At 40.3% G+C, this 18,539-nt stretch overlaps 1 protein-coding gene across 1 annotated transcript; it reads left to right on the plus strand.

The window, feature by feature from the left end:
- The first annotated feature begins 7,623 nt into the window (after positions 1–7,623).
- msrb3 (methionine sulfoxide reductase B3) lies at positions 7,624–13,911 on the plus strand. The gene is made up of 7 exons (XM_076051340.1): positions 7,624–7,846; positions 9,315–9,575; positions 9,671–9,779; positions 12,636–12,713; positions 12,873–12,901; positions 13,032–13,129; positions 13,696–13,911. The coding sequence occupies exons 2-7, from the start codon at positions 9,491–9,493 to the stop codon at positions 13,834–13,836; spliced, it is 540 nt and encodes a 179-aa protein (XP_075907455.1). The 5' UTR covers positions 7,624–7,846; positions 9,315–9,490; the 3' UTR covers positions 13,837–13,911.
- The last annotated feature ends 4,628 nt before the right edge of the window (positions 13,912–18,539 follow it).

Below are 18,539 nucleotides of genomic sequence, written 5' to 3' on the forward strand. Positions count from 1 at the left end.
TGAACATAGGAGCTCAACATCGAGTAGGTTGATCATGACCTTCTCTAGTAGGTAAACTGAAAAGGGTTCAGGGTTTAGTTTGGGGATTTGGGAAGAGTGGGGGTCCCTGTGCTGGAGTGGCTGGTTAGTCAGAGACTTGTTGAAGGAGAAAATAAGACCATATTCATAGATGGATGATGCTTTGACCCTGTGGTTTCAATATGGGGTTTAAAGTCTTCTTGGTAAGTGTGCAAAAGTTTCTCACGTTATTAGAATAGCAGGCCTTCAACCCTTATGGCATTGGTACTTGGGTATGTCAAATCCTTTCCTGGTACAGAGGTATTTAACTCAACACCGTCTCAGTCAAATCATTTTTCTGCTCTGTGCATTTACATAATCACATCCTTTACATACTGCTACAATGTTGGCCTTGCACAGTTTGTATCTTGAGTTTTGGTAACTATGCTGGATCAGCTTTTTCTTATGCGTTGGGACTTCTGAATTGAAAAATCATTGTTGATAATCTTGCAGTGATATGTTGTCAAGACAATCATTGTTTGAACTGCTTGTTATGTGCTTCTTATCTCTGCTCATGTTTACCGTTTTTTAATGTTGGGTGAGGTTTTATCGTAGGAACTCCATAATTCTAACTATTGACATAAAACAAAGTCCAATATATATATATTTCTGTTACTTTTACTTCTGAGGTAATTAACTTTTCATCCTCATTTTGCAAGATTACATGATAGTGTTGCATGATAGTCGGCTGTTTAAACTCTTGAAAATTCTGGTGTAAGTGTTAACTGTTAAGTAACTTAACTAATCTTAAAGTGAAAAAACAAAAACAAATCTAGAATGGAGTCATCTGGAGTATGTAGGGTAGTAAAACCCTAACAGTTAATGGGCGAATCCATTCATCACATTTGGATGCAAACCAAAACCACGATCCCAATATTTTGGTCCTATTTGGACTTATTTGCCTTCCACATTCTTTCCCCACTTTTTTTTAGTTTGGGATTCCTCTGATAACAATAGTCCCAAGTTCACCATCATTTCCTCCTTTTGTTCGTCCTCTTCCACATCACGTGTTATGTTTATCGGTTATTGGGGGGTTTGTTACCATGTTTCGTCTACGTTTCTTATTGTTGGTCTTTGTGGGGTCACACAAGGTTTCTGGCCTGGAAAACTAGATTCTAGATGGGTTGTGGGACAGAATCAGCATGTGTGTGGTGCACTGTGTTGAGAAACACAATATGATCAAAACTGTTCAATGTCTATTTATTTTTTTTTTAATCTTTATATGTGGGGTCTCTAACAGATTAAAAAAAAAGAGTAAGAGAAATATGATCCTGAAAGTGATGATAAAAATAGCAACAACTGATTGAGGGGTTTTAGAATAGGATCTTTTGCGCAACAGACATAACACAATTAAAGTTACCGCAATCAAACAGGCATTAATTACCCAAAGTGCAGTTGTCAAGAGTCACAGGATGCTTCGAAAGCATCAGTCTAGTGGGGCAAAAAGGAAAATCCAATCTGTCAAATGACTGAGCAAATATTCACAACAACCATAATATAACAAATTGAAAATAAACTTCAGTACAATTGCGTCATGTAAATGTAAACATTTCTCCTTGTGAATGGAGTTTTGTTTCAGCTATACTACAAATTGATTGTTGGTTAGTGGCCACACACATCAAGTGTCTTATGATTATTTCCCACGGATCCCAGTTGTTACTTGATAGCAAATGGAGAATACAAACATCTCTCAAACTTACTGACTTTAATCTTGATTTTAAAAAGAAAAAAATTAAAAAAAAAATGAACAAGTGGTACATTTCATCAATAAGGAAGGACAAAGGTATACTCAATATATGCTTGTATACCACTTTCAATTTACATCTTCACTGAGTGATTTTTTTTCTGCTTAGCATTGCTTGCATAGTTAGAAAGTAGTGTTAGGATTACAATGACATTTAGACGTGTCACAAATGTCAAAATAAAATTGATATGTATGTCAGAGCGCAGAAATATCTGTTATTGCAAAAAAAAAAAAAAGAAGAAATTCTCAGAAACGTCAAGATGATTTCCTTGTTTTCCTAATTTCAAGTGGTTGAACTGTTGTGGGTTATCAGTCTATACTGTGTTGTTTATTTTCACCCACTGTAACTGTAACAGCAGTGAACAGTTAACTGTTGAGCACAAAGTTTGCAAAATTATTTTTAATATTTATTTTATCAGTTATTTGTTTATTTACTTTTTTGCATGCGCTTACTTTCTTTGTGGCCTATTGACGTGTACAAATAAAAAAAAATTGTATTCAAAAGTCGAAGCTGTCAACTCAATCAAGTGGAGGTTGAAGAACAAAGCACAGGAATTCTGCTGTTTTATGTTACATAACTGTATTTCTATGGTCGAGGTCGAGGTGAGCCACTCTGATGCACAACACCACGTAACATTACGTAATTTTATAATTTTTATGTTGATAGTATAACTTTACACTTTACACATTATGTTACATATTATAACTAAATTAAAAAATACTTAGCAGTAATGGCACAGCTATTGAAGTGATTGCTCCAGAGGACAGCAGTCCTGACACAGTACTGACTGACTGTTAAACAATGAGGTCACTGAGGTGTAAATAGCATTGTTTTTTCTGTTTCTTGCTCTTTCGAATGTCTTCCTTTGGTTGCAACGTGCACATATTTAAAACAAACATGAATCAGCACATCACGATTCACGTCAAGAATTATGGCCTGGTATTATCTTTTCTTTTATTTTGGAATTAAATATTTATACTGGTTAAAGTTGAAGAGCAAGAATAATGCAAGATCTAAAGAAAATCTACATAATTCAATATATATATATATACATATATCTATATATATGTGTATACAGTATACTCATTATTAGCACTGTTGTCTTTTATAGACTGAATTGTGCAAGGACCGTGTTGTATAATAGAAAAATAGAAAAAAGGCTGTAATGCTGATAGCGGTGCAACATCTGAGGGTAACCATGGCAACTGGAGAGAAGTGAAGATGAAGTGGGGATCAAAACATCAGCGCTGACCTACATGGAGAAGGAGCAGTTTAGCGAGAAGCAGCGCTGAAACCCCGAATGAAATTTAGTAAATAAATAAAGAATAAATAACATTTAGAATTAAATGATATAATACAATTCTAAAACACACACACACACACACACACACATATGTAGATAGATAGATTGATAGATTATAGACATATATATATATATATATATATATATATATATATATATATATATATATTTATATATATATATATATATATATATATATATATATATATATATATATATATATATATATATATATATATATTTATATATATACGTATACAGATGAAAATGTCCAGAGTTGAAATGTGCTGTCAGGATCACGACCGCTTCATGCTTGTTAATAATTCTTGCAAGGAAAAGGCAAACACACACACACACACACACACACACACACACACACACACACACACACACACACAAAGATGTACAATATGTGTTAACATTAAAGGATACCCCTTTTCTCATATGATGACACACAAAGCACATAGCATTTGAATACCTATAGATACAGTATATACATGTCAAGCTTTTGCTGGGAACTCAATGGCAGCACAGTGAAATAAGAATTTTTCAGAAATGTTGTTGTTGCATTTTTTTTAAATGCTCTACTGATGAGTCGTTCCAAGAAAAAGAAAAGTTACATTTAAAAGACAATGATAGGAATCCTATTTAAAATATTTGTTTATTGCAACTGGGGCTGGTCTGTATTCAAAGATGGGAAGTAATTGAGTACATTCAAGTAAATTTTTTAGGTATCTGAGATTGAGTATTTTCTTTTTCTGACAACTTTTTACTTTGACTCCCTACATTTGTACACAAATATCTGTACTTTCTACTCTTCACATTGGAAAAACACACTTGTTACTTTTGTGTTTTAAAAGATACAAATTCTGTTCAAAGTCATTCCTCTATTTTGCCAGAACCTGTACCGTATTACTTTCACTTGAGTAAGTTTAATCAGTACTTTTACCACAGTTTATATATATATAACACGAGCTGGCTGTAGCTCGTGTGCCTTCGAACTTTCCTCCATGTTTTCAGTGTTTTAAGAGTCATTTCAATAAAGAGCTCCACACCGTGGGGCTTCAAAGACACTGATTGGGTTGCAACTTTGCTTTGGTTCATTTTCAATTGTCATTAAAGCAACATGTTTTCTACATATCCCATGATAGATTTTTTTTCCTCCTCTGCGTTGGCTCACCAAAACACTCCATCCATCTGCTGCTGCTCCGCTACCCCCCCTCTGTCACATTTTACAACCCATTGTGGCCCCAAAAGTCAAACAGTTGGACCACCTCTGGTCGAGAACTTTGTTCCCGCTTCCTGCCTGGAATTAAACTAGTGCCCCTGTTGTGGTCACATGTACACTTATGGCCATGCACATGACGCCAAGATAGATATTTTTTTCCACAGAAAGTGTGTGTGTGTGTGTGTGTGTGTGTGTGTATGTGTGTGTGTGCAAGCGCGCCTCCTCCCTCCTCAGGCTATTTCTGTCATCCAGCACTGCAGCTGCTGGAGCCCCTTTGCCACTCTACTGCTCCACCTCCTGGTTATTAACTTGTTAAAAACCTGATGTTGGGTTCAACACTGTGGCGACACTGGAAAGAACCCAAGCCGCTTGCTGCAGAAAGTCGTAGAAGCGCAGAATTAATTTCGCTAGCGGGCACCTGGAGGATGACGACTCTTGCAGCTCTTTCACATTCCAGTTCACTATTGAACCACTATTGAACCACTATTGAACCACTATTGGACCACTATTGAGCAGGCTGTGGCCACATTTCTGTTAATGAAGAAGCTTTTTAACTACTTCAAACTGTGTGCATCATATATGTGTGTGGGTGATGAAGAGCCTGTGTAATAATAATAATACGCACAGCTATAGATTGATTGACTGATTGTATTTCTTTCTGTTTTTTTTTTCATTATCCTCCTTATTATATTGAATCTGTGTCTTGTATATATATATATATATATATATACATAGTGTTTCATCAGCAGATCATTGTGGAAAACAGTCCAACCACCTGCCACACTTTGTGTTTAGGTGTTACATTGTTTCCATTCTTTTCTACATTGTGGTTGAAGAGGGAAACCATGATGCTGCTGCTGTTTTTTTTGTGTTGTAGCGTTTTTTTTTTGTTTTTTTTAAACAGTCTTTGGCTTTGGCTCGGTTTTCAGTTTTCAGTCATATTTTTTCCAAGAACGCTGAAGTCTGAGTTCGCTTAGTTAAAAATTCAAATGTGGTCACAAATTGGTGTGAAAAACAGAGGGAAAGATGAAAACGTATATTTGAGTCCAAGCGTCAAAAACACAAGTTTGTCTCCTCGCAGTGCTTCACTCTGTGTGTCCATTAGTGCACATGTGTTGGAGTGTGTGTTGAGGTGATTTGCAATGCTGAGTTGCTGAGTGCAGTGAGTGGGAGGACCAGGATGGGTGGGGGGGAGGGAGGGAGGGGATTGAGTCAGAAAAAGTGGGATTGAGGGAAAGAGTGAAAGCATGGCAAGCGCACTCCACACTCAACAGTTACACAAACCCTGTGCTCTCTCTCTCTCTCTCTCTCTCTCTCTCTCTCTCCCTCTCTCTCTCTCTCGCCCACGCAGGGCCAGAGGTGAATGTTATTCCTCCCACTATAATTGCCTCTTTCTCTCTTTTGCTTCAATCCTCCTGCTTCCTCTGACAAACACACTAAAAGACGCCCACACAGCAAGAATTCTGATTTTTGATCTGATGGCTTCAACACATTTTTAGCACATGTGCACGTACAGTTAAACATCATTTAACTCTGATTTGTTTTTCTTGTTCTGTTTTACTTTTAATGAGCCAATAATAATTGTCGAGAAAGCATTGTGACACTCTGTCGTAAGACTGCCTGCCTATTCCATCCTATTCTGTTCTATCTCTATGTCTAAGGTACAAATGCTCAGTTTTGAGCGAGAAGAGAAACACACCGACGACTGGAAACTATTCATACTTTTCATACTGCTGGAAAACCCTCTCGCAAAATATTCACCTATTCAGGTTCGCTCGTGAAAAACCAAACCCTGCGCCTTCACTGGTGAGGAACACCAATGTCATGTCTGCCATTAAAAACAAGCTTTCACATTCACCGGTTACAACATGAACCTTGCGCCTTTAATAGTGAGAGCAGCACCTTTCACTGGTAAATATGGTGTCTGACGCATTTACAAACAAAACAAAAACCTCTCACATCGACTTGTGAAAACAATTATACCTCAGAAAAATTACGACTTCTACTAGACATACCTCTAATATTACTAATAAAGGTAAGTCTGTCACCAATCAAACACACCTTTCATATAATGGCATCGAATTTATTTAATGACTTACTTACTATTAATAGAATTTCTTCAAGTTTGGCGGGCCGGATAAAAATGCTTAATGGGCCGCATATGGCCCTCGGGCCGTAGTTTGCCCACCCCCCGCTCGATCCTGCACTATCTCCTGTTTCAGTGGCTTGTGTGACTTTGCAGCAGAATTACAGCCAGTTGCTCACACACGTTACCCAACAGTGACTCATGCTGGCTGAAACTGATATCACACCACGGTAGCAGGTGAAGGAGGTCAATCTTCTTAAAGGACGACACGAGACCTTTTGATTTGTATTGTACTATACTCATATTATATATGCCTTTTCTGAATGATATTGATCAGAAACTGAGGGGGGCTAGGGGGCAGGGGGCAAAGTAATTGCCAGAACTGAATATTCAAAATATTAATTTGAGCCCATTACGGTTAAACCAAGCAAAAACCCAAGTGATCAATTGCGATTTGTTTCTAAAATGACTATTTGCCTGTAAACATATATCATACGATAAGAATGAATAATAACATAGTCATACACTAACATCTGGTGTGATGGCAGTAGGTCTTTCAGTGTGTCCTCGTCTGGAGTTCACCTCACTGCCATTTCCTGCCTCCATCTGCCACTTCTGGCCTCACTCTGCTCCTACATGTACAGCTCACTGTCACACATGCCCAGAGGTGGGAGGAAACAAAGCACAAATACTTAAACTTACTGCGCTTAAATATATTTTTCAGGTATCTGTACTTTACTGAAGTATTTATTTCTGACAACTTTTTACTTTTACTCCTTACATTTGTACACACATATCTGTACTTTCTCCTCCTCACATTGGAAAAAGACGCTGGCTGCTGGCTACTTATACTTGAGTAAGAGTTGAATCAGCACTTTTAATTTTCTCTGAGTATTTTTTTACACTATCCACCCTTTTACTTAAATAGTAGGGAGATAAATAGTAGATATATAGATAGTAGATATATAGATAGATCAATAAGTAATAGGTTGATACATACACACATAGATAGATCGATAGATAGATGGTTGTCTTGGATGTGCTGCGTGGTGAAATGAGGGAGGAAGGAGAGGTGGAACAAAGTCCAGCCACTCCTCATCGTCCTCCTCCTCCTCCTTTTCCTCCTCCTGCTCTTCCTCCTCCTCCCCCCCTACCCCCCCACTCCCTCCTCCTCTTTTCTGCTGCTCTGTCCACCGCTAGCGCTAGCTAGCGGCTGCAGGAGCTCCAGGCTCCATGTCCATAATTGGAAGTGTAACCTGAGCAGCTGCTACCCTCCAGAGCTGCCAGTCGACCCCACAACACAACACAACACCACACTACACAACACTACACACTGTGTGTTCAGAGGCTGTTCAACTCTTGTGTGCACGCAGTACTTTGGATATCTGAGATACTTCTCCTCCTCATTTCCCCAACTGCTGTTGACAGTAAGTGTAAATTAACACAGTATTTTTGTGACCTAATAGGTTTTGTGTTTGTTCAGTGTTGTGTGTCGTCACACACGCAACTGGTTCTGCGTTCCAAGTAATTGTACAAGTAGTAACTGTGTTTATTTCACTGGATTTAAAGATCCAGTGTGTCTAATGTGTTTGTTTTTTTTTTAGCCTGATTTATGAGTTTTATACTGGTAGCTGCTCACCATTCCCATGAATACAGTAATTAAAGTATAAACTGGTAGTACAAACAAAGACATTTGCTTTTCCTGCCCTTAGAACGCTTCACACACACACACACACACACACACACACACACACACACACACACACACACACTGTATATATGCAACAATATTCTGTATTTTACTGAACCCTGCAGTCACTGTTCAGTTTTGTACACAATGGCAAACGACGGTAGTTCAGTATGTTTCAGCCAGTCACAAAACTTTATCAAAACGCGCATGTTGTGTGAGTGGATCCAAGCAAGAGCCGAGACTAGTGGTGCACAACTTTTTAATGATCCGCAGGTCCCACAGTGATCAATAATTTGACTCGTTCCAGAGGAAGGGCGTCAATTTATCATCACAACCCGCTGCCTCAGCCGCAACCCGCTGTCATCACATAGACCCAATATGCCTTTGAGCACGGCTTTTTTTATACAGTCAAAAAGGTGGCTGTAAACTGCCTTCATGGGCTGATGTCACTTCCAAGTGCCAAGTGCATGAAACAACAACGAAAGACGACAATAACACAACTCATTTACCACATTAACCCAGCGTCTCTCTTTGAGCAAACCCAGTAAACTATAGCAGCCTAAGACGATAACTACAGTCCAACCATGGTCCTAAAACCTGTTTGTTGTTGTTGTGGTGCCGCTCTGCGCTTTCGTGACGTCTGTGTCAGCCGCACGCAGGTGATGTAACACATGCACCTCACGTATCACTGTTTGATCGCTGAGACCATTTTCTAAGATTAACGAGTATAATAGCATATCCATATAAGGCATATAAGCCTTTTAAAAATAAATATTTTACCATTTCTTAAAAAATATATAAATGAACATACATAAACATAATACATTATTTGACCGAAGCCCAATAAAGTGAACATGTCTTGACTCTGCTGTAAGTGGGTTAAAATTTTGTTTATTTTTTTGGGATAGTTGTAAACTTTATATTTAATATATGTTTAACTTGTGTTTGTTTAATTTGATCTGATCATGTACTTTTTCATTATAATAAAGTTTGTGGTTTGATTATATCTGTGCATTTTATTATTTTTCCAATACATTATTGTCTTTGCTAGTCAGAGTAGTTTTATACAGATACATAAGATCGCATCCCTAATAGATAGATAGATAGATGGATAGATAGATAGATAGTAAACACATAAATTGATAAATAGCAGGCATAATTTTAATCTTGGGCTGTTTATGATATTTTCTTTCATTTTTTTCCAGACTGCTGCCATTCATCTTTCCCAGTCCTTGTTGTTTTTTGGCTTTGTGGTGAGAAGAGGAGGAAGAGAAGGTGGAAGAAGAAGAGGAGGAGGAGGAGAAGAAAGAGGAAGAGAAGGAGGAGGAGGGACAGAGGAAGAGAAGGAGGGAGGGAAGAAGAGGAGGAGGAAAGGAGTAGAATGTCGGGCTTCAACCTGCTCCACCTGGTTACCAGCAAGAGGCAGCAGGTGCCATCAAACCAGAGAGGCTGCAGTCTACCTTCAGGTCCAGCAGCTCCTCCAAGACATTTAACACAACTGCCAGACGCATGCAAACATTCCTGGTTAAAACTCTTGTCTTGTGTATGCTGCCCCCCTCAGGAGCGAGAGTGAAACAGCAGGTTTGGCCAATTAGCTTCACCAAGGAAGAGTTGAGGAAGAAACTCACACCGGCGCAGTACAACGTTACTCAGGAGAGAGGAACTGAGAGGTACATTTACTGTGGTTGCAGGAATGTTGTTGCACGTGGTCTTTATCATGACAATATTACCAATACACCTCACATCATATTGTTCAGTATTTTTTCCCTTTACCAATACAAAAGTAAAAAAAAAATATAGGAATACTACATCTACAACACGAAACATTGATATTGTAAAGCATACCTCATTTTTTTTTGTACACAATTAGATAGAAACAACAAAGTTCTTGACACATCGACGACACCCACTGTTCCTACAAATAATATTGAATAGTGTTACACGCAAACTACACTCCGATTTAATCTTCTACTCTGTTCTCACAAATACACGATATCCGATACTGGTGTCGGTATCGGTAGATCCCTACCGTTTACCATTGTACCAGGTAAACAGAAGGGAAGCACTAACACCAATATCAGTATCGGGTATCAGTACTAGTATCGGTATCCGTACTGGTATCGGTATAGGTACTGGCATCGGTAATAGACTTAGACTTTCTTTATTGTCATCAGGAAAGAAACACACAACAGTGGTTCAATTCACAACAAAATGTCGTTGCCCAGTTCCAGAAATACAGTAACTAACTAAAATCTATATACAAGCTGAGATAAATACAGGATATAAAAATATGGTAAATCTGGAGGTAGAATGTTGGTGGTACATAAATGAATACAGCAAATGTACTTAGTATCAACAGTATAAACAGCGACGAGGTGGAGTATAAACAATATGAACAATATGAACAGAGTAGACAGAATAGACAGAATAACAGTGACCAGGTGGAGGGGTATGTATGTATGTAGGCTGTACATGTGTAGAATAGTGCTGGAATAGTGCTCTGATGCTGGTGACAGTGTAGACAGTGGCCTGCAGGGAGGTGGGGGGTTAACTGGCGTTTAACAGTTTGATGGCTAGGGGGAAGTAACTGTTGGTGAATCTGGTTGTTCTGCAGCAGATGCCAGACGGGAGAACAGTCCATGGTCAGGTTGGGTGGGGTCAGACAGGATCCGCTTGGCTTTAGATAGGCAACGGCTGTCTGCAGTGTCTTTGATGGCGGGGAGCGGGGACCTGATGATCTTCTCGGGCTGTCCACACCACCCTCTGCAGAGGTTTCTAGTCCACAGCTCTGCAGCTACCACACCAGACAGGGATGCAGTTGGTAAGCAGGCTCTCGATGGTCCTTCTGTAGAAGTTTGTCTGGATGGGAGGCGGGAGGGAGGCTCTGCCAAACCTCAGTAGGAAGTGCAGGTGCTGCTGTGCCTTCTTTGCCAGGGAGGAGGTGTGGATTGACCAGCTGAGACTGTCAGTGATGTGCACCCCCAAGAACTTGGTGCTATTCACGACTTCTACAGCTGTGTCATTGACAAGGAGGGGTGTGTGGCTGGGTCTGGATCTCCTGAAGTCCACAATCAATTCCTTCATCTTGTTGACGTTCAGGATCAGATTGTTGGTCTTGCACCAGAGCTGTAGATGTTCCACTTCCTCCCTGTAAGCCATTTCGTTGTTGTCCCGGATGAGGCCCACAACTGTAGTGTCGTCCGCGTACTTGATCATATGGTTGGAGTTGTACTTCAGACGACAGTCATGTCTCATCAGGGTGAACAGCAAAAGGCTCAGAACGCAGCCTTGGAGGGTACCGGTGTTCAGGGAGATGACACCAGAGACTTCCCCCCCCCCGCACAGACTGGGTTCTGTTGGAGAGAAAGTCCAGCAACCAGTTGTACAGGAATGTGTTGAGGCCCAAGGGTCCCAGCTTACATACCAGGTACTGGGGGATGATTGTATTGAATGCTGAGCTGAAATCCAAGAACAGCATCCGTACGTTGGTGTTCTTCTTCTCCAGGTGCTCCAGGCGAGCAGTGGAGATAGCATCCTCGGTGGAGCGGTTGGGCTGGTATGCAAACTGGAACGGGTTGAATGATGATGGGAGTATGGAGACGATGTGGTCCTTTACGACTCTCTCGAAGCACTACATGATGATGGGTGTGAGTGCGACAGGACGAAAGTCCAGCTCGATGTAGTCCATCTTATTTTCCATGGAGCATACGTTGGCGGGCAGGACTGATGGAAGCGGCGATCGGAACGGGTTAGCTTTTAGCCTTGCCGTGAGTCCGCAGCGGTGACTGCGTTTTCGCTGTCTTTCGCACCGTAGGGAGTTTCTGCTGCTTTGTAGGTCTCTGGATCCGAACGACGTAGCAGACCGAGGCTGTGCAGAGCGATCCGTGTCTCAGGATTTACACAGTCCGAGTTGCTGAACTCACGCAACCTGAACATAACTTGCCGAACATATGTTGTTCTTCCCAAGTTTCGTCTGGCTGTTGATGTTGATGATGATGTTAAAAGCTCAGAACTAGATGTCGATATAGATGGAAAAGTTGCTGTATTGTCGGGAGCCAAAGCAGCCGCAGCCGTACAGGGCACCGCCATCTTGTTTAATGGTACATTCCTCTTATTGGAAATGGTATATAATGGTACAATGGTAAACAATAGGGATGCACTGATACCAATACCAGTATGGATACCTAATACCAACATTGGGTATTGGTTGTGGTATCGGTATTGGTAGCAGTTCATCCCTGCTATTTACCATCATACCATTGTGCACCATTACCATTAATAGGAATGCACAAATACCAGTATTGGGTATTCTCAATACCAGTATCGGTATTGGTATTGGTGCATCCCTATTTTAAATGAATGTTCTTTTTCTAGTTTCATTGATGTAGTCACTAGGCGTTAACTGTGAACCGCCGGCTCGAAGCGAATCTCGTTGTAGTAATAATTCAAACTCAATGACACTCTGTTAAGAAATGATAACTTGTTAACTTAACTTGTTGAAGGTGTCTAAAAACTTGATCTCTCAGCCCCTTTACAGGTGAATTTACACACCACAAGGATGAAGGGACCTACAACTGTGTCGTATGTGGGTCACTACTGTTCAGGTGAGGTCATTTGTTACTTTCAAACAATTTGCGTTGCTGTTTTTCATGTCAACTCATGTTTCCAAACTGCTTGATTTAATCTTTAGATATGAGACTTCACTTGTCTATTATAAATCTATTTGTTACAGATTATATACACTTCATTTTTTTGTTTTCCAGCTCAAATGCAAAGTTTGACTCTGGATCAGGTCAGTTGAAACCGAACCTTCAAACACATTAAAAACATATGAAGTCAAATGTACATTACATTGATTTTCATAATATATTTCTTAGGATGGCCAGCCTTCACACATATTATTATATTATTTTTTTTCTTAGGATGGCCAGCCTTTTCCGACCTGTTGGCCCAGAACTCTGTCACACGTTCCGATGATTTTTCCCATGGGATTCACCGGGTGGAGGCTGCCTGCAGCCAGGTAGCAATCCATCCATCCATCCATCCATCCATCCATCCAAAAAGAAAAAGAAAAGGGTTTTCTGGTGTAGATGTTGTGCAGTAATTCACACAAATGTTCAGGATCTAAAGGTCCAGTGTGTACATTTTGGCCTGATTTGTGAGTTTTGTATTGGTAAGAACTCAACATACTGCCCATTCATTCATTCATTTTCCATACCCGCTTAGTCCCGAGCTCAGGGTCACGGGGGTCTGCTGGAGCCTATCCCAGCTGTCTTAGGGCGAAGGCAGGGGACACCCTGGACAAGTCGCCAGTTCATCGCAGGGCCACATAGAGACGAGCTATCTACGATCCATCAATCTATCATCTATCTGTCTATTTGTTTATCTATCTTCCATCTGTCTAGCTAACTCCTTTAAGCTAACTCCTCTTAGCTAACTTTGAGTTACGACTCTTTCTTGGGCCACCATAGTTTGCTGGCAAGCTTAGGAGAGGGAGGAAGGGAGAGCGAAAGAGTGCTGCAATCTAAAATCCAAATATTCCACAGTGGAATCTTGTGTATTTTTCGCTTTCCTCTTTGTCCACAGTGTGGCGCTCACCTGGGACACGTGTTTGACGACGGGCCGCCTCCGACAAGGGAACGATACTGCGTCAACTCAGCCGCGTTGGGATTCCGGCCAAGGGAGTCAAGCCAAGACCACGACACTGCTGCTTCCAATGGAGACTGAGAGATTTTCTCATCACAGTTGTCACATAGAATGAAAATGAAATGAATGAATGAATGAAAAGAAGTCGTACATAAATTTATTAGCGTTGTTATTTCATCCAAGCATCTCATCTCATCTCATCACTTAACAAACTGAGTATCGGAACTGATACCGGGGTCGAGTACTTTACTCATACTTGTAGAAATAGGTGCCCAAACCACGACACTGGTACCAGTATTGGGTATCAGTACTGGTACCAGGGTTGAGTACTTTTTGGTGCCGCCACAATAAGCCTCCCATTAGGACAGGGATTGATGCAGTGTATAAATTAACCTTTCAAACTAAAAAAAAGGGGGAGGAATAAAATGGAAAGAAAAAAAATAGAGCGAAAAGGAAAGAAAAAAGACAACAAAAGAAAAGAGAATGAAAAGGAAAGAAAAAAAGACAACAAACGAACAAAGAAAAAAGAAGAAAAAGGAAAACATAGAGAAAAGAAGAAAAAGGAAAACATAGAGAAAAGAAGAAAAAAAGGAAAGAAAACCGAAGGACAGAGAAAAAGGAAAGGAATAAAGAAAGAAAAAGAAAACAAGCAAGCAAGAAGTCATATTCCTCCGCCAGGAGGAAATGTCCCAACCAGGTGGCGCTGTGGCACAACTGTATTTAAAATGTGTAACAAGTAAATATTTCCAACTAAATGGCCTTCTGGAATTTAAACTGGATTTTTATTGATACCATCATGGCTCATCAGGTGGAATCAGACCAGTGAACCGCAGGCAGTACGATACAGCACTCAATGGAGGTAATTAGTTATCCAAAGGCAGACCGCAGCAACTCTGAAATGTAAAAGGCCCCACCTGCTAACACTACACAAGCGGTCAATCCAAATCAAGCTCACGTTAACTCATTTACTGAATCAGTGGCAGACCAACATCACTTGGCAAAGAACAGTGCAAATCAATGACACATAAAGAATGGTAGGACTTACTGTTTCAATGATGCACATAGAACAACTGTGCTGCACAACGCTGAGTGGAGAGATGTTAGACGGTTTGTCTACAAAGAAGAGAGACAGGTGTAGATGAACAGGTAGGAATGACTTTGGTGAACAGAGGTACAACACCGCCTCCAAGTGGCTATGTACACAAACTACATTAAACATTCCCACCATTCTCTCTTTTTTTTCTTCCTCCTTATGAAGGTCCAGTCCAGGGGTACTCAAATACAAACTTTAAAGGTCCACAATGAAATTATTCTTTGAGTCAAAGGTCAATTTATTCTAGTCACAAGTCAGGAATCAAACTCCAGTTTATTATTATTGTTATTATAATTATTATTATTTTTAGTAGTATTGTTAGTATTGTAGTATTGTTGTTGTTGTTGCTATTATTATTATTGTTATTATAACCTTCCATACCTTTCTAAAATTACCTATTGCACTGACTGATACAATGAAATACGATATGGTGCCTTTGGTCAGTTGCCAGAGACTGAACTTTGGCAGTTCTCAAATAAAACATCATCCTTTTAATCTTATCAATAACTCAGTTAGATACTCAACTAAAACAACATCCTTTTCATTTTAACATAAATTCAAATATATATTCAAATGAAAAAAAACACAATCATAACTGTAGTGCTCTTCTCCCACTCCCACTAAAGGTGAATCAAGTATCTCAGTGAACTAATATATCTCAGGAATCAAAGTACAATGAAGAACTATTGTACATTGTGTCAAACACTGCTGCTTAATGAGAGAAATGGCATCTTGTGTCTGTTGCCAAGACTTTGAGCCTTGGCACAAGGACGATTTCAGCTCATTGATTTTTGTTTTTCGTAGGTCTGAATTTTGAGGATAGCGATGTTCAAAATACCGACGTTTTGCTCCATTATGACGTTTAAAGCTTGCACTTTTCAACGTCCATTCCTCTTAGAACTGTCGGTTTTCGGTTGTCCACCTTTCTTTTACTGGGAAACTTCGAAAATGCCATGTTAATTTTCGTCAATTCAATTGCTAGCCTTGCAACTTTGCTAGCCTAGCAAAGTAACAATATAATCTACTCCAAAACCGGAAGTGAAAAAGCTCCGCCGTGACCCCAAAAAGTAACAGCCTATCAGAGCATTGTTGACACGGAGTTGACAGCCCATAATACACGTGCTGACAAAATCAAAACACACACAGTGACACATTCAGCTGATAATTGCGACTTGCGGAAACGCTTCGCATGTAACACAAAGAATATATTTATTTGTAAAAACAATCGACAATTTGCCCAGGGTCCGCAGACAGTTGGGTCACGGTCCGGATGCGGACCGCGGGCCGCCTATTGAGGACCACTGGTCTAGTCCATGTAATACACAACAAGTTTGAGAATTGTAACATTTACGGTTCTTGAGGTCTGCGATTTGTGATTTTTTTTTTGTGTCGCAAGTGAAAATAGCTCACTTCCTGTTTGTCCTATTCAAAAAATCTAGAGGGTATGGGATGTAGAGCTTGACGACGGGAAGACGTGGATTTCTGCCCCATGTCTTTTCGACTTCCCTAGGCGCCACTAGAGGCTTTTTAGTTTTTCTCGGGATGTTGAGCGATTTTTGGTCGATTTTTGAGTGTACTGCAACTTTAAAGGGCTTTAAAATGAAATCTGAAAAGTTTATTCTAATCCATGAAATTTAACAGGTCCTTAGGGCTTTCATCTTGGCCATTGAAGTATTCCTGCCATTTACCAATAGCTATAGGATCTATAAGAGGAGATCTGCCGAGAACGGCTGTGGCTGATTTGCATAACACCGGTTCAGGGCTATTCAACCGGAGCTAGCAGGATTGGGTCCTGAAAGAGGCAGTGAGTAGCTCGGAGAATCTCCTCGCCACCAGTTCTTGGGTTCAGATTCTGATTCACTTTAATTGTTACTTAGACGCACTGTTTGGGTACATACATATGAAAAACGTATGCACAGAAGCTCCAATTCAATAAAAAAAAGAAAAGAAAAGTATGATCAGAAATGAGCCCTAAAACCCCCCCTCAAAACAATGAAAAATTATAACAATACAAAGTGCAGAGAGTTATTACACATTACATGACATTGTCATTTCGCAGTGTAATGGCTTGTGGGAAAACAAACAAATAGAAAAAAAAACAAACTGTTCCTCAGCCTGTTCGTGCGGAGAGAGGTTCTTTCAGTCCCTCTTCTTTTGGACTTTAGGGGGAGAACAGCCTTTTGTGAACTAAACCCAGGGATTTGTTTGCTACCGACAACAAACCCACAACGGCTGAAGGAGGAGAAGGTGAAATTCTAAGTTTTAGTCGCCAAATCATCTGCAATTGATCGCGTAAGCAATGTGGCACATGGGCACAGCAGCTGCACCAACGTGTTGCTGTTGAATATTCTCAATGGCAATGTGGGCTGGGTTGGGGAGAGGTGGGGCGGGGGGCGGTGTCAGTATCAGGGTGTTCAGTGAAATATTAAAATGAAAATCATCATCATCACTTCATCACCCATGGCCACACAACACTGCAGATTGGAGTTTGGTCGAACATTGCGATAAAATGCATAAAAAAAAAACATGAAGGGGAAGTGGGAAAAATGTCGGCGCGCCAATTAACAGCCACGATACCTGGAGAAGATGAGTGTGTGTGGGTGTGTTTATATTTATTAACTAAGAGGTTTCATGATGAGGTGAAGCATCAAAGTATCTCCCTTGTCTTGAAATCTACACACGTTTGGAGCGACGAGGTTAAAACGACAACAGGATGCAAGGGTGAACGAATCCTGAGCCGGCAGGACGCGGCGCACATCGATAATCCCTCCCATCAGTCTGTGCGACAAATTAAGAACTGTGTTCATTTAAAATCCAATTATCCCCCTTATCGTCAGGCGCTGACGTGCGTTAATGATGCATGAAATGGCACAGCAGTTTTTTTTTCTTTCTCTCTCTCTCCCTCACGAGGCTCTCGTATAGTTATAGTTGAGAAAGCAGAGTGCTGTGACGCATATCAGCCACAAGATGGAGACAGAGACCTGTGAGTTTTGTTTTTTTTTTGCGGTTTTTTAATTTTTTTTTTTTTTTTTATGACAAGTCGCCGCAAAGCTCAGATGTGATGAAACGTGACAGGGGGACCGCCGGGGTCTCACTGGGATTGATTTACAACCTTCATCTGACGGGAATCTAGAGTTTCTAAAATAGAATACAGAAATGCTACAACGTAGAAAACTGCTACTCGGCTCCACGTGGGAGGATGGAATCGAAAAGAAAGACCGTCTTAATCCAAACTAACTAGAATTTGATGTGATGAAAAGGAAAATACATAGATGATATATTAACCCTGAGTGGGCATTTGATCTTGATAAGGAAATGAGAAAAAAAGATCAACACTCTATCACTCTCAAAATAAACAATACAAACACCATTGCGATATTGACAGAAAGGCAACTATGACAAATTTAATGACAAGACAAGCGACCCGTTTACCAAAAATATTAAGTAGAATACTGGATACTTCTCTACCAAAGTAAACATTTCATTCAAGCCAAGAACGAACTAAAAGTCAACCTCTGCACCGTGCTAAAGGACCTGAAAAGTAATCCAGGGTGGGAAGAAAGTCACATTTGGTTCCATTTTGGAGTAAAGGCATGCTGCTTTTGGCCTCTTTTCAAACTTAGAATTTAGCTTTATTCAGCCCAGGCACAGGGCAGAGATTAGCAAGTTAAGGCTCAAGCTCCTTGCCTGA

Source organism: Nelusetta ayraudi, unplaced genomic scaffold (assembly GCF_046127955.1).
Source record: "Nelusetta ayraudi isolate G7.1 ecotype Tasmania unplaced genomic scaffold, CSIRO-AGI_Nayr_v1 ptg000134l, whole genome shotgun sequence".
Taxonomy (NCBI): domain Eukaryota; kingdom Metazoa; phylum Chordata; class Actinopteri; order Tetraodontiformes; family Monacanthidae; genus Nelusetta; species Nelusetta ayraudi.

Bases quoted from the DNA above. Each gene is read 5' to 3' on its own strand.
- msrb3 (XM_076051340.1), top strand. From the start codon at position 9,491: ATGTCGGGCTTCAACCTGCTCCACCTGGTTACCAGCAAGAGGCAGCAG. The intron at 9,576-9,670 runs GTCCAGCAGCTC...TGCCCCCCTCAG, and splicing joins AGGCTGCAGTCTACCTTCAG to GAGCGAGAGTGAAACAGCAG. The intron at 13,130-13,695 runs GTAGCAATCCAT...CTTTGTCCACAG, and splicing joins TGGAGGCTGCCTGCAGCCAG to TGTGGCGCTCACCTGGGACA.